This window comes from Onychomys torridus, chromosome 5 (genome assembly GCF_903995425.1).
Source record: "Onychomys torridus chromosome 5, mOncTor1.1, whole genome shotgun sequence".
Classification (NCBI taxonomy): domain Eukaryota; kingdom Metazoa; phylum Chordata; class Mammalia; order Rodentia; family Cricetidae; genus Onychomys; species Onychomys torridus.
Genome location: NC_050447.1, coordinates 84064011 through 84079456, shown reverse-complemented (window position 1 = coordinate 84079456; position 15446 = coordinate 84064011). Strand labels below are relative to the sequence as shown.

At 43.4% G+C, this 15446-nt stretch overlaps 1 protein-coding gene across 3 annotated transcripts in view; it reads right to left on the bottom strand.

Moving 5' to 3' along the window:
• Positions 1-822: 822 nt before the first annotated feature.
• Zeb1 (zinc finger E-box binding homeobox 1) overlaps positions 823-15446 on the bottom strand; it is a 173051-nt gene continuing 158427 nt past the window's right edge. For all 3 annotated transcript variants that reach the window (XM_036186756.1, XM_036186758.1, XM_036186757.1), the window contains exons 5-8: positions 14751-14856; positions 7705-9506; positions 5290-5470; positions 823-3282 (exon numbers count right to left, since the gene is read on the bottom strand). In XM_036186756.1, coding sequence (XP_036042649.1) covers positions 2684-3282; positions 5290-5470; positions 7705-9506; positions 14751-14856 — 2688 coding nt within the window. In that variant the 3' untranslated portion in view covers positions 823-2683. The remainder of the gene's footprint in view (positions 3283-5289; positions 5471-7704; positions 9507-14750; positions 14857-15446) is intronic.

The window sequence follows — 15446 nt, the reverse complement described above, 5'->3', positions numbered from 1 at the left end:
GAGCAGTGGGAAGAACCGCTCCTTGATAATGGCTAGTTATGATTTCCTCATTGGCCCTTTAGCCACATGGGTAATGCACTGTCCTCTCCAAGCGTTACCTTCATGACTACCTGACACCTTCTAAGAATGGCAACTTCGTATTTAATAACATTTACAGTGTGTTTGTTTATGGGGTTTGGTGTTAGGGACAGGAAATCGGGCAGCCTGATGACCAAGGATATGGGAAGTAGGGCCCTGGCACAGGAAGATGGGGAACACTTAGGAATGTGAAGCTCTGACACAGGAAGTTACTGTCAGAATTGGGTCTATCAAGTTTGAGGTAGTCCCACTGTCAGCTTCCAACGTCTGTACCATTCATGTACCATGAAACTGAGCACCAGAAACACATCTAGAAATAAGCTCTCCACAGATCATAACAGAGCAGCTGAAAAGGCAGTAATGTGTTGCATCTCCTATGCTGTGTGCCTAAAAACTCAAATAAGACCACTGGCAGGCAGATTATGGGAATGATTTACCATATGGATTCTCAGGTGTGAGTGTGGCCACATTCTATCAACATGCAGCTTCTACACACATCCAATGAACAGCTGTTGTAGCAACTAGTGAGAGGCAGTCTGCTGGGCAGTGGGCACCTGGGGAATGACCGTGACAGAGGGAAGGGACACCAGGGACAGTACAGGAGCTGCTGAGAAGGGCACAAAACCCAGCAGAGTGCAAGCAAAAGGCATCTAAAAAGCTGAATGAAGCTCTGAGATGCAATGCCCATTTCACAGACAATTTTCCAAAGAAAATCTTGACAATGATCCAAAGAATGAGAGCGGGTCAGGCTTGTTGATGCATTTTATTGTGAGCTGGGGAGTCTGGTAAAAAACTAGAAAATGACCATGGTGTAACAAGGAACTTAAAAGGAAGAGTCGGATCGGTAGCTTACATACATGGATACAGGAACAAATTGGCACAACATGTTAAACATTGTTCCCAACACTGTTTACAGAAGGCAATTCTAATTTGGCTTGCTAAGGGAATGAGTTATGGCTGGGCTAACTCTTAACAGAAGAACTGCAGAGCATCATGCTATGAGTCACACAGTGAGTTTCAAAGTGTAAGAGTTTCATATTAAAAACTGGGTAAAGGGAGAATGACTTGATTGTAGTTGTAAAACTAATACATTCCCATTTAAACTCTGCTCTACAGCCCAAGGCGAGTATAAATGTTAACAGAACACTGTTAAATCAAATCCCAATGCACGAGAACCAATTGCATCTCTACTTTAAATCTTATCAACTTTCCAAAATTTCATACTAAAATATATTATTGTATTAATACAAACTACAGTATTATACACTACACTGTGTAATAAATAAAGAAATATAAAAATAAGACACATAAATATAAAAGTCTTCTAAAACTAAAAGTACGTGTCAGTAAGAAGGGTATTAATACTGCCAGGCTTGAAGACGTACAGTACAAAATGTTGCACAGATCTATAAACTAAAAGAAAGAAAATAATACTGATAGGTAAAAATCAGCTAATGTTGTTCATCAACTGGGTCCGTAATAACTAACATTTGGAAACGGTTGTGAGCCAAATTACCAATGGCTTATCCATGTCTGACACGCAAGTACATGGATGAAGTAGTTTAGAGAATTTCCCTTTTGTTTCTGTAGAGATTTCTGAAAGTCAATCAACATAAAATGAATACTGAGGAACCAAAGTATGAAATGTCCCAGTGCTTCAGTTTCTCTGACAGTCAGTGGTTTTGAGTTTTATTTGGGAATTTGAAACGCCAAACAAATCAACAAATGCTAGTTATTGTAGGCCACACACTGAATGAAGGCAGTTAGAGCCTTGAAATACCGGGAATGGCACTTACAGCACACAGGTCTTGCTTAAGGCCAAAGGAGACCCAACGCTTGCTTCCTAGCGATCCTTCATAGTTGCTCCCACGTACGCAAACACAATCACCAACACTGATTCTGCCGACTCTGCCGTCCTCCTCAACACTGTTCGTCCCTGCAGTCAGAACTCAACGACAACCTTTGAACTCCATTTCAAATCACACGAGTACGGAACTTCAGTTCTTCTCTCGGCTGCTTCCTTAAGGCTAGCAACACATGTTAAATGACAACATGGCGTCTAACACAGAGGTCCCACCTCCTGACTGACTTGGTGACAGGTAGTCAGCACGGTTGGAACTGCTTTCTACTGCTCTGTGAAGGGAATTCTGTAGTGCAGAAGTTCTCACATTTTAAAAAAACATAATAAAATACTGAAGCGGATTTAGCATATGTTTACCAATAAAAAATTATAAAATTTCTCCCATTGTACAGCTTAAGAATGAACCAACGTAAGAGTGATAATACTGATAACATGCCAGATGCTCATCCAGCTTCCTGTAACCTGCTAAGAAACCTCTGTTCTCTGAGTCATTAAAGTTTTCTAATCTGCTTCATGTTACAAACTTGTTCCTAACTTTGAAAACTGCATGAAAAATTACTAGGTCTGAGGTTCAGGCACACCCGGATTTTTTTTTTTTTTTTTTTTTTTTTGTATTTTGTTTTTTTCAGTTCTGACATTACACAGTAGTGAGCAGGAACCACAGCACAGGGGCTGTGTTTCCATGAAAAGCGTGGGTAATATAGAGCAAATTTCATTACCAAGTAGAATTTCCTTCTAGAACTCCTAGGCTTCGTTTGTCTTCTCTTCCGACAGTTGTTCGCCGCTACTCTCGCTTGCCTTCTGTTCTAAGCTGCCTGCCTGCTGGGCAGCTCCATCCTCCATTGCACCCTCAGTCTTGGCTGCTGCCTCATGCTCAGCTTCCTCCACTTCCTCCTCTTCCTCCTCCTCCTCCTCTTCCTCCTCCTCCTCTTCCTCCTCCCCCTGTGGGTTTTCACATTCCTTTTCTTCCTGCAATTCTTCCATCTCTTTCTCCTCTTCCTCTTCTTCCTCCTTTTCACTGTCTTCATCCTCTTCCCTTGTCAAACTTTCTCTCTCATCTGAGTCGGCCTGAGAGGGAGACACCCGGGCACCAACGTGCTCATCCATCAGGACTTCCGGCCCAGCCTCTTCCTGCTCGGGGCTGCCTCTCTCTTCGGCCTCTCTCTTGCAGTAGGAGTAGCGGTGATTCATGTGTTGAGAATAGGACCCCGAGTGTGAGAAGCGCTTGCCACACTTGTCACATTGATAGGGCTTTTCTCCAGAATGTAATCGCATGTGTTCAATCAAATGATGTTTGTGTTTAAATGCCTTCTTACAGATTCCACACTCATGAGGTCTTTTACCTGTAAGGTTAGAACACAGATATGAAACAAAACCGTGGCATAAAGAAATAAAAGAGCTTGTGAGAATTAAGGGACATTCAGGTTGTGGAAAGGGACAGTTATAGTTTCATGCTTAAGAAACCAGCAGGTCCCCAACTGTACTTATAATACTATGGTTTATCTTTAATATGTGAAAATTCAAGGCTACACACTGTACTTTCCAGAGGAGGTCAGTCAGTGGGAATTACATAAGGCTGAAATGCCGAAAATACATTCACCAGGACCACATAGCAGAACATTTAAGTGAGGCTCTCATGAGCCATGGGTGGTAAGCACTGGAGGCAGGAAATCCCTGTTTCCAATGGTATTTTAATGTCTCATCTATTTCTTTACTTATGACCAAATTCACATAAACGTACAGTTTATGAACTGAAGTTCTTTATCTATATCTAAGATTGCTTGACTCCGGGAAACTGGCTTTTGCCCTAGAGGGTCATCTTGCTCCTGGTGAGTGGGCGTGAGCTTGAGCACCACAGCAGACACGGACAGCAACAGCTGGCCATAACAGGGACTGGTTATTAACAACTCCAATGTCACGAGGCAGTCAGCTCTTCAAAATGCAGAAATGACTTGATATCTCTTTGTCCAGCTAGGACATAATTTTAATTTTGCTATTTGCCAGTATTTAACTCTTTTTAAAGAATAAGGACATTTTCTAATTCTCCCAGTGAAAATAACTAGAGGGCTGGGGTTCAAGGCCTTGTTAGAGGCTCACGTTTTCCTACCTGGTGCTACCTTTTAACTCCAACAACTGCCAAGGTTTCAGTCACTCTGCAATGCACAGGTGGAAAAAGAAAGAACACGTCTCTGTGTTTCTTCTCACCAGAGTGAATGAGCTAACACAGTTGATAAGCACATGAGAGGCATGTATGTGGACACTAGCTAAAACAGCTGATAAGGGCCAGGGAAAAGAGGCTGGGGCTTAGAGTTTAAGATTAAACCAGTCCTTCATCCAGGCATCTTGTTGGAGAGAAACTGGCTGGCTGTGCAGCTCTTATCAGCTAGGAGTCTGGTGTTAAACTATCAGAATTCTGTGAGTTTTCTGAAAGCAATTCAAGCTGGAGGTCAGTCATGGAGGGAGTTCTTGGGCCACAGGGGCCTGCACATACTTCCTAACTGGATTTCCTGGGCTGCAGAGACACACACATTGAAACTGACCAGTGTGGCTCTGGAGAGAGGGAACTGGGAAGGCCAGACTGGCAAGGGTTTTCTGTGAAAGCCCTTTAGGGAAGCGTTTTGGGATTGGCTGGCCTTTGTACCTACTGCGATCTCTCTAATTTATCACTGGCCGGAGCAGAAAAGCATCCTTGGGCAACAAGCAAGTGAGGGGTGTGACTGAGCAGAATAAAATATCAGCTAGGATGCTGGATTTTGATGTTTACTTTTTATCTTCTTCAGTCACTAAAAATGAAAAGTCCATTCTTGGCTCACAGGCACTAGAGAGATGACTGGAGCCTCGTTTGGTCTGTAAGACACTGTCTGCCAATCCCTAGACGAGCCCAGGGCTTGGGTATTTTGTGCAGAATTACAGAATCTCAGAGCTGAAGGGATCTTAAAATCAAGTTCAGCCTCTTATGCAGAGTTCTTTCTAAAAAGCAAAGGTCTTAATTTAAAAACCTTCAGGTGGTCAGGAGGCAAGCCTTAGCCAGGCTGGCTGGTGCTCCCGGTACAGTAGCCTCCTGAAGCTGGGCCCTCTCCCTGTCACCTCAGCACAGTTACTGCGGCAAAAGCTGACCTGAAGGTGAGAACATGCACAGAGCCAGTGCCGTGTCAGCACAGGAATGAAGTTGTTAAAGGAGAAACAGGAGGCCAGCCAGAGGGAGCGGCTTAAACACTACTTCCTGTAACAGATTCGAGAAGTGGAAACCAAAAGGTAATTCCAGAACTTCAGATGTTGCTTCAGCATTTTTTTCTGCACATTGGGTCACAGGCACTTTTAGAACCTTGTGCTCGTGTCCACTGACATACCTGTGTGTTCATATTTGTGTCTCAACAGTGAGCTACTCTTCTGAAATATCTTGTCACACAGGTCACACGCATACATTCCATTCTCTGTCTTCCGAGTTTTCTTCTTGGGTGGTGTAGAGTCAGAGTCATTCTGATCCTCCACGGTGGAGACTCCTTCTGAGCTAGTGTCTTGCCTTTCATCCTGAGGGGGGAAAAAAGATTAAATTTTAAATTAAAAAACACACAAGAGATAGGGTCAGTGAGATGGCTCAGCAGGTAAAGGCACTTGCCACCAAGGCTGATGACCCCAGTTGGACCCCTGGGATCCACAAGGTGGAAGGAGAGAACTGGCTTCCACAGGTGTCCTCTGACTGCCATGTGTGAGTAGAGTGGCATGTGAAGCTCCCCGCCCCCCTCCATAAATAAATAACTGTAGGAGAATCAGACAATGCACAGGAGGGGCCTGACGTTAGAGGGTGGCTTCCCTCTCGGTGACCACAGGAAGGACACACTCTAGTGACACGAAAGATGGGCTCCCAGGGGCTCCCAGAAGTGGGGCTGGGGACAACATAGGAAAAATTATGGTGAAAACATTTCTTCATCTGGTACTAAAAAGAGAGGCCACCAAAGGAAGGTCGGTCAGAGGGACAGTAGCTGTAGTTACTTGGTTCTGGCAAATTATGAATTTACAGCAATTTTGCAAAAAGGTTTAATCACTGAGCTTGCTAATTTATCATTCATTTACAACTTCATCATTTACCATACTTTTCATAAAATAGTCTGGGTTTCACTAAGTAAATATTAAGACACAATGTTTAGAAAATGTCTTTAAACTGTGCCCTCCACTCTGGGGGTTCGCACCAGCTGTCTTGGTCTGACAAAGACAGGTTTGCTTTAGTTCACATTTTCTCTGAATGAGGAGGAGCAGTGCTTCTAAGGTCTGTGATTTTTTAAACAGTAGTAGCCGCCTGTCAATTCTCCTAGAATGAACAAAAGACAACATAGTACCTCAGACGGTTTCAGGGAAGCCATTTTAGGAGGAAGGCGCTCTTCTCAATGGAATAATCCTGCAAAGAGCCTGTGCAGACTTAGGTCAGCTAAGAGTTTTGTGTTTTTCCTACAGTCTCCCAGAGTGTTGCCTCAACCCATGGATCTCCTGAAAACAGCCCTCTGCCTGTCACCGCAAGCTGCCGGTGCAGAATGGGTCCAATTCCCAGCTCTCTGTCACAGTCAACAGTCATCTGAAATGGTCAAAGCTCCGTTTTCTTGTCAATTCCAGCGTGTCAAGAAGGGCTGGAAGGTGGCTAGGTGGGGAAGATGCTTAAGGACTTGAGTTCAGATCCTAGCACATTTGCAAAAGCCAGGCATGTGTGATGCTCATCTGTGATCCCAGCACTGGAGGTATATGTGAATATGTACAGACAAGCAGATAGTGGGGACTCATTGCTAGGCAGTGTAGACAAAATGGGCTCCAGGTGCAGTGAGAGAACCTGTCTCAAGCATTAGAGTGACTGAAGAAGAGTCCGTGTCAATCCCTGGCCTCTACATGCATACTCATGAGTAGACACACCTGTACATACAGAAGCATACATTATGCCTGTGCATGTGCACACGCATGAAATCTAGTGTCATCGGTCACATGGACATTTTCTTCAGGAGTTACTACAGTTCTGGGGAAGCCCAAGGACAGCAGTATTGAAGGGCACCACAGGCTGCAGGGCACATGTGAGCAGGATCCGTAAGTAAGTGCAGCTGTACTTGTAAGATCAAACAGCCACCTCTGGTATTTGATTCAGTTAAAGAAACAGATGAAAAAGTGGTGACATCAAGGCTAGTGACATGACTGGACAGACTTTGAGAAACATACAGCCATATAGCAGAATTCTATCCAAACCAAAACAAAGCAGGCAAAGCAAAACCCCTCTAAAGAGGGGAATGCACACCCAGGCCTGCAGCCACACCCCACCATAATTATGTCCAAACACTCAATTCACAGCCCACAGATGCATGAGCTAAGTTCGAGCATACGCTGTTTCACCAAAACCTCTTAACAAAGGCGTTGGCACATGCTGCACTAGCAAAGCCTTCCTGGTGTTTTATGGTAGATGGGAATACAACTGTTTACTAATGATCATAAGCAAAGTAGAAACTTACCAATTTGAGAAGTTAACCAGAAACTGAATTAATGAGTATTACAACTTTTCTCGTATGCTTCTAAGTTTAAGTATGTCTCTAGCTGAAGTGTATGCACTATTTTTCAGATCAACTGTAGTTGATGCCTCCACCTCAGATTAATAGGCAAAGGAAGGCATCCTGCCACACAAGGAAAGCAAACTGATTAAGTTCCTTTGAAATGTAACAATTGTACCAATCTGGTTAACTCTACAGTGGATGGAGGTTACTTCACTAGAAAAAGTTAGCTAGTACTTTACTAACCTGGTTTCCGTTGGGCTGGATTACCTTCAGCGGTGGTTCCTGCATCGCAGGGCCGACTGTGGCGGAGTATGTATAAGCCACCTGGGGAATCAGAATAGTCTGCTTGTTGGCAGCAAGTGCACGTAAGCAGGGAACACTGTTCTGGTCGGCAATGGCCACGATTGTGGGTAACTGGGCAGTGACTGTAGGAATAGCAATATTTATGGGGTTGGCACTTGGTGGGATTACATTTACAACTGGTTCTGGGTCTGTAACACAGCTGTCCTTTTGTGGCTCCTTTTTTGCACAAGACAAGTTCAAGGGTTCTTCCTGGACAGAATAAACACTGTTCTGGTAAACACTACTGATAGTCGACCTTTCCAGTAACTCTCCCTGCTGCTTTGGTAGTGAGAGGTCAAGAGGTTCTGCTTGGGGCTCCTCCTGGGCACTCTCTGCCCCGCAAGAGTAACCCTGCAGATTCCTGGCCGAGGAAAGGTTTAGAGGTGAAGGGGATGATGTGCAACTTCTGGAACCATTGATGGCTGATCCTACTGGCAAAATCGGGGAGCTAGTCATCTTGAGAGGACTCTGTCCACTTGTGCTGTCTTCCTGGGGCTCATTTCCATCCGCAGGTTGAGGCTGTTCATCGTTCTTTGCAGGGATGTCGACGGTGTCTGTTTCTGGAGGTGGTTCAGGAGACTGGCCCGGAATCTGTCCAGCTTGCATCTTTTCAAACCACTTTTTAACTACATCTAGTGGTAAGTTCACAGAATCGGCGATCTTTGAGAGCTCTTCTGCGCTTGGCTGTGCGTTCAGAGCATAGTAGGCTTTTAAGAGTGACAGGAGGTTCTTTAAAGGTGGCTGACTGGGAGACAAATCACCATCTCTGGCTGATGAAGCAGAGGACTCTGGCTTCTCGGCTTCTGGGGCAGGGGGTGGAGGCTGGGCAGGGTGCTCTGGGTTATAGTGCTTTAGTTCTGGAAGTGCATTGAGGTCTCCTGGGCAATCATCACACAGAAGGCAAGTGCTATCATCCACAGGCCCATCAAAGCTTTTGTCCTTCTCTGATTTAACAGTAAGATCTTCTGGTAACTTCTCACTTTTGCAGCTGTTTGTAGGGGCTGGGTTTTCTTTCTTTAAATTCTGAGGAACAACCTGAAGTTGGCTAGGCTGCTCAAGACTGTAGTTGATGATAATCTTGGTTGTTCCATCTTGATCAACTAAAGGAAGACTGATGGCGGAAATAACAGAATGACCACCCTGCTGGATGGATGAAGCACTGACTGCTTCTTGCTCTTTGGATGCAAGACTGGCTTGATTATTCTCCAAAACTTGCCGTATCACATTACCGTCTACTGCCACTTTAAGTACATTCTGAATGTCACTTAAATTGATACTGATGGGAGACACCAAACCAACCGTTGGCAGAACAACAGCTTGCACCACACCCTGAGGAGAACTGGTTGCCTGCAATTGGCCACCACCGCTGAAAACCCCGTTTTGTAAGGGGGTTGAACAGTTGATTCCTGAAGCAACCACTATGGGTTTGAACTCATAATCCACAGGTTCAGTTTTGATTTGGTTTACAGGAAGCGGTTCTTGAAGGGGTTTATTCTCTATCTTCTGCCGTAGCTGTGGGCGTGTGGGGCTGCCTGGCGATGCCGAAAGAGATGGTGAGGAACACTGTGATGTCTTGAGTCCTGATCTGGGCCTCCCATTCACAGGCATCAAGCTAATACACTTCTTACTGCTTATGTGTGAGCTATAGGAACCAGAATGGGAAAAACGTTTCTTGCAGTTTGGGCATTCATATGGCTTCTCTCCTAAACAACAAAATAGATTCAGTAAGTTGTACATTTCCACCCTGCCCCACAACAAGACATAGCAATTTAAAAAACAGGACTCCCTGTGTGCCCATGACACTATTTATTTACAGCATTATTTCAAGTTCAAAAGCTACAGAAATGTTAAAAACATGTAAAGTAGAACCTTCCTCTAAATGGTGTGCTAGCTAAGCAGGGACCCTTCTTAACATGTGCACAGCATTCCTGCCATGCTCTGTAACTTCCAATAATGCTCAAATATCAAAAAGAATCGGTCTACTTTTTTGAGTAACTTTTTCTTATCCTATTTCATCAATCTGTGTAATGTTGAGACTCCACACAAGCATCTGTTGAAAAAATTAATGTTAGGGGAAAGAAAAATAAATGTAATCTCCCCGTAGACTTAACAAGCATGTGTGTCCTTGATTGATAAAAATTCCCATGTCCTTACAGCTCCATTGGAAAAATCTTTCCCTTATGGGGAGGAAACCCCTAATAGAAGCATTTGTAACCACCGACTTTCCCCCAGAGACCAGGCTTTCTTGTAGGGACTGGGGACCAAGGCATCAGCTTAATTTCTCATGCTAGTGGGTATGGTAAAACTTTGTTTTTATGTTCAAACAGATTAATTTGGATAAATCTAACATTTGTCTGAACTGGCAGGAAAAGCAGTGTGAAGTCAGAGATGCCCACAATGGTGGAAGTCCCCCCCCTGAAATGCTGTCTAGAGTTGCCAGAACATAAGACATCCTTTCTCTCTGGCCGTCAGATACCCTTTAGAAGAAAATTTTGAGAAGACCTGAGATAAAGGCAATATTGTCACATGAGTCTAATAAAAAATTTTTGATTCCAACTCAGTTACAGTCGGCTGGCTGCCTAGTGAGGGGAATTCTCTGGGTCTCACTAGCCATTGTCTCTTACACCTATGGGGTGGGTCACATGGACACTCTTACACCATTGAAGACTTGTGGTTCCTTAGGAAATGGGACAATGGTGATCTCTAGAGTGTTACAGCAGAATATGGTCTTCAAGTTCAAGGAAAGCACCGAGGAAGTCAGTGTAAAGGCTGCTGCTGCTGGGGGTCAAGGCCGAGAGGCTGAGGAAAAGTGAACCTGCCTTCTCAGCAGTGTGCTTATCTGAAGGACCAGATGCTAGAATTTCAAGGGATCTAAGAAGCTTCTGCCTAGAACTCCTTCAATAGGGTGTGTTTGCATATGTGATGATCATTTTCTGTTTAAACTGTTTAGCACAAGGCAGGTGACTCCTGCAGGACACCTGGGGAAGATAGCCAGGCTCTTTGCCACAGAATGGGTTCAGATTCTGACTCCAGCATGTATCACTTCTTCAATCTTTCCAAACCTTGGTGCTTTGGCATGTGAATAGACACATTCCACTGGGTTGCTGTGAAGGTCATGAGATTATATACAACACTTTCAGCATGCTCCCTACAAACTGCAGTGTTTCCTTTAAAAATCAGTTTTACCAAAGGACAGGCTGAGCCAGAGCTGCTGGTTCTCACACTCAGGCCTTTCCCTGTTTTCCCTTCTGATACTACACACAGCAAGGCTAATTGTTTTTTTAAACAAGCAAACCTTCTAATCCACTACATGCTATGCTGTCTTTAGCTTCCCTGTAAACTGAGGAAATCTGGACCCTTCACAAGCTTTCTCAGGACAGGGTTCTCAGGATCCTTCCCTGCTTACTACCCTACCTCTGGATGTGCTGCAGTTTATCCCAATGTTGCCAACAGGCTCCTGGAATAGGAGTCAGCGCTCAGAACGCCTGCAGATGGAAGTGTACAGTGGCAATGAGATAAAGGCTGTGTGCCAATTCGGCTCTGTTTGATAAGGGGTCTGCTCTAGCTCACCTCTGTTCAAATGTCAATGACTGGATAATCATGAGGAACAGGAACATTTCCCTATTGAAGAGACAGGCAGACAGTGGGGAATACTACAGTGGTGAGGTTATGGCTTGAAGTTAGGAAGCTGATGACAGAGCTCAGGTATGCCATGGATTAGCCAAGTGATCTTGGAGGAGTTAGTCAAGTATTATGAGCCTATATGTCTTCATCAGAAAAGGTGGGGTGTAGTAGACTCTACCTTATGGGGTTATTTGAGACTTACTGGAGTAAATGTCATCACCCCGATACTTCACTGCTGCCTGGAAGGATGTATACAGAGTAGTTATTCTAAGCCAAAGTTACTATGTCGGAAAACTGGTTTCTAATTTCAGAGCTTTATGTTTACAGCATGACCCAGTTTACCTTGGTTATAAGGTTTGCACCCAGCTTAGCCTGGAGTTCCGTCAGGAAGTGGCACTACTAAACTAGAGATACAAACTGAGGGTTTCTAAGGGCTAAGGAAGGGGATGGTCACATCTTACATGAGAATTTGCAGGCTAGAATACTGAGTCCAGGTAATGAATATGCCAGTACTCTGGGGGGTGGAGGGGGTCGTGCCCTGGGCAGGGGCGCTTTTGTCTTACTTGAATGGAGACATGGGAGCCTCAAGGGTACAGCTCAGTTCCTAACACAGCATATCTGCCCATTAATGCACATGGATCTGCCCAGGGTTCATAGCTAAAGCTTTGTGGGGATAAGAACAGAGTAACAATCCAGGTCATTTTAAGGAGTGTAATTTTGGACTCTGATCCTCAACAAATTTTAAAAGCAAAGAAAAAAATAAGAAAAAAATCACTATAGATGTTGTCTGAGGAGTGTGCAGTTCACTCATAATTAGGCACTCCGAACAGTGAGTGCTTTTCAAGCCACCTCAGGGAAGAACTTCAGTTTTGGGTTTGTTTGTTTTTAAGTTTCAATCCATTATTGCCTGTAATTTTGTAAAATCTTAAAAAAAAAAACAAGGGGGGATGCAGGGGGATGATTCAGTGGATATGAGTCTTCCCATCAAGCCTGATGGACCCAAGTTTGATTCTTGAGACCCTATGGTAGAAGGAAGTGTTCCAACTCCTGCAAACTATGCTCTGACCTGCACAGGTGTGGACTGTGGCTCACACATGCATACACACGCACACACAAAGCAAATTTGTTAGAAATAAAGAAAATGTCATAGCAGCAGCCTGAAAGCAGTTGCTCAAACGCATAGTCTCAGCTTCTGTGTCATCTGTTGGAGAGCCCAGGAACAGGGGCTGGTAGTGTAGTGCAGGTCCTGGCTGACACCTGGAGAAGCCCTGCTCAGAAGTCTTCCTTTGGCATAAACCAAACTTTCAAAGTGCTGTATATTGGGCTGTATCCAAGTGACCACCCTGGAGAAACATGTTTCTAAATCACACTTGGGTGAAATATCAGTAGCCTCTACTGAAGAATCTGATTTAAAAATAGAAACTCTATCAAGTTTTCCTATAGCATTTCAAAATAATTCTATTTTTTAAATTTTTCTTTATTCAGAAATTTTCTACTCACTCCACATGTTGTCCACAGACCCCCCCTTCCTCCCTCTTCCCACCCCCCCCATATTTTGTTCTTTTTAAACTTCTTTTTAAAATTTATTTTTATGTGCACTGGAGTTCTGCCTGCATGTATGTCTGTATGAGGGTGTTAGATCCCCTGGAAGTGGAGTTACACACAGTTGTAAGCTACCACGTAGGTGCTGGGAATTGAACCCAGGTCCTCTGGAAGAGCAGGCAGTGCTCTTAACCATTGAGCCATCTCTCCACTCCTCATATTTTGTTCTTTTTTATGCTCTAAAAACCGAATGTCAGGATGACTAGTCTCATTTTACTCAAGTATTTCTGAAGTTGTATTACTTGTGTGTTAAATGCATTCATGCCTCATATCATTAGTTGAAGAATGAGACACAAATACATTATGTGTGGAGAGTAGCATGAAGGGAGATTTTGTGCTTCCTGAACCCCTGAACTGAGCCTTTAAGCATCAGCACACGGTCTGATCATCAAGCTCTTGACCGTATAAACTTGTTTCCTCACTTCTTGATTGTGGTAGTTTGAGTATCATCAGCCACCTCTCTAGCACCATGTCTGCCTGCATGCTGCCATGTTCCACCATGGTGAAAACGGACTGAACCTCTGAACTGTAAGCTGCTACCTCAATTAAATGTTTTCCTTTATAAGAGTTGTGGTGGTCACGGTGTCTCTTCACAGCAATAGAAACCCTGACAAGACACTGACAGAGAGGGGGTTTTGATCACCATGCAGGATTTCTCCATTAAATTTCAATGTCTTATTTCTAGACCAGTGTTTTGATCTTTGGAATAAACTATGTATCCCAACGTGTCCCACGAAGAGAGATGATAAATGCTAATGTAAAACTACAGCATAAATCTTTTTCAAGGTTTGGCTTGTTTTCATTCTTTAACCCTAATTTCAGCACTTATAAACCCTCGTGTTTAACTAACATTTCAAATCCTCTCTAGTAAGAAGGAAGACTATTATCAGTGAACACTTTGAGTAACACAGGGCTAAGGACTAGTACACTGCGCATTAGCACACTGTGCGTTAGCACACTTTGCAGGCTGCAAGAGATAATCTGTATATTTTAGAAATATTAATAAATAATATGTGAAGATAAATAAAAGTTCCCTTTAAGGATCTTGGTTTGAGCATTTTCAGGGAATGACTTTGGCATACGTGTTAATTTAATGGTTGATATAGTGAAAGTTCCAGAAATGGAATTCCAAAAGATTCAGAATTACCACTACTCACAAAGCCACCCGACAACTGCCTGGGAGATTCGTCAGTGCATTAGCCATCATGAAGTCTACAATACCAAACATCATGTTCTCACATTCATTGGTTGACGGTTTTGTCACTAAACTAACTTACTTAATTAAAAAACATCTGATTTTAATCAAAAGAACCGATCTGACAGTGTGATGTGGGATTACTAAATTTTCTTTACAAGCTTTTGTCATTAAATGTAGAAAGCAATGCAAACTGATGTGGAATAGAAAGGTACAGATTCTTTTAAAATCTCACTTATGCTACAATTCTCCCTCTTTATGCCGTGCTAGCTCTCTGGGTCCAGACCACGATTTTATTCAGTTCCTTTTTTACTGTCCTCATGTAAGGCTATCTTCATTTGTATTATATTCATGTGGGAAAATGCAGTTTGCATATTATATACTTTAGAGGTTAGATACTAATACAATATCATTCAAATGAAAGGCAGCAAGTAATCCTTACGCATGTGGGACCTGTCATGACAGATTTACTCATTCGCAGAGACAGCATGGTTGCGCAGGATGCAGGAAGAAAGTACATACTCACCACTGTGAATCCGTAAGTGCTCTTTTAGGTGGTGTTTGTATTTGAAAGCTTTTCCACATTCAGTGCACTTGAATTTACGATTACCCCCAGACTGTGTCACATGTCTCTGGAAGAAAGAATTGGTGTTTTATGTCTCACATTCCAGGTGAGTTTGAGGATTTCTTTGTCTGTTATAGGCCTGAAATTGTAGCAGTCACAAATACGGAATATTTCCCAAAAGTAGAGTGGTATATGTTTTACTAGGATCTAGGGATGGTCTTGTCTGCACTCTAGATTAAAGATAAAGAAGGCAAGTTGTCTGTAGAGATCTGTTAGTAGAAGAAGGACCTGACTGGAGTATGGGCCCATTTCAGGAGGATGGCACAGCTCTTGTATGTTTGATGTTTCTAAAATATGCCTTAATCCGATGATTTTCAATATGCTTTAATTTTTTTCACTTTAGTTTCGTTTGTATCAGTTGTGTGTGCTCCCTGCTGTTAGGACTTTGCCCTCTTCCCTTTTGGGTTCTTATTACCTAGAGAAGGGTCTGACATATAACAGAAATGGAAATATGTACCGAGCACATACCTCTCTAAGACATGGAAATGCTCATCCCTTAGTCATAGTATGATTTCAGAGGCCTGAAAGACCTTTGATTCCTGAGTGGTTTCCAAGACCCCTCAGCCATCCTTTCTCACACTGCCCCCAGCTCTCATC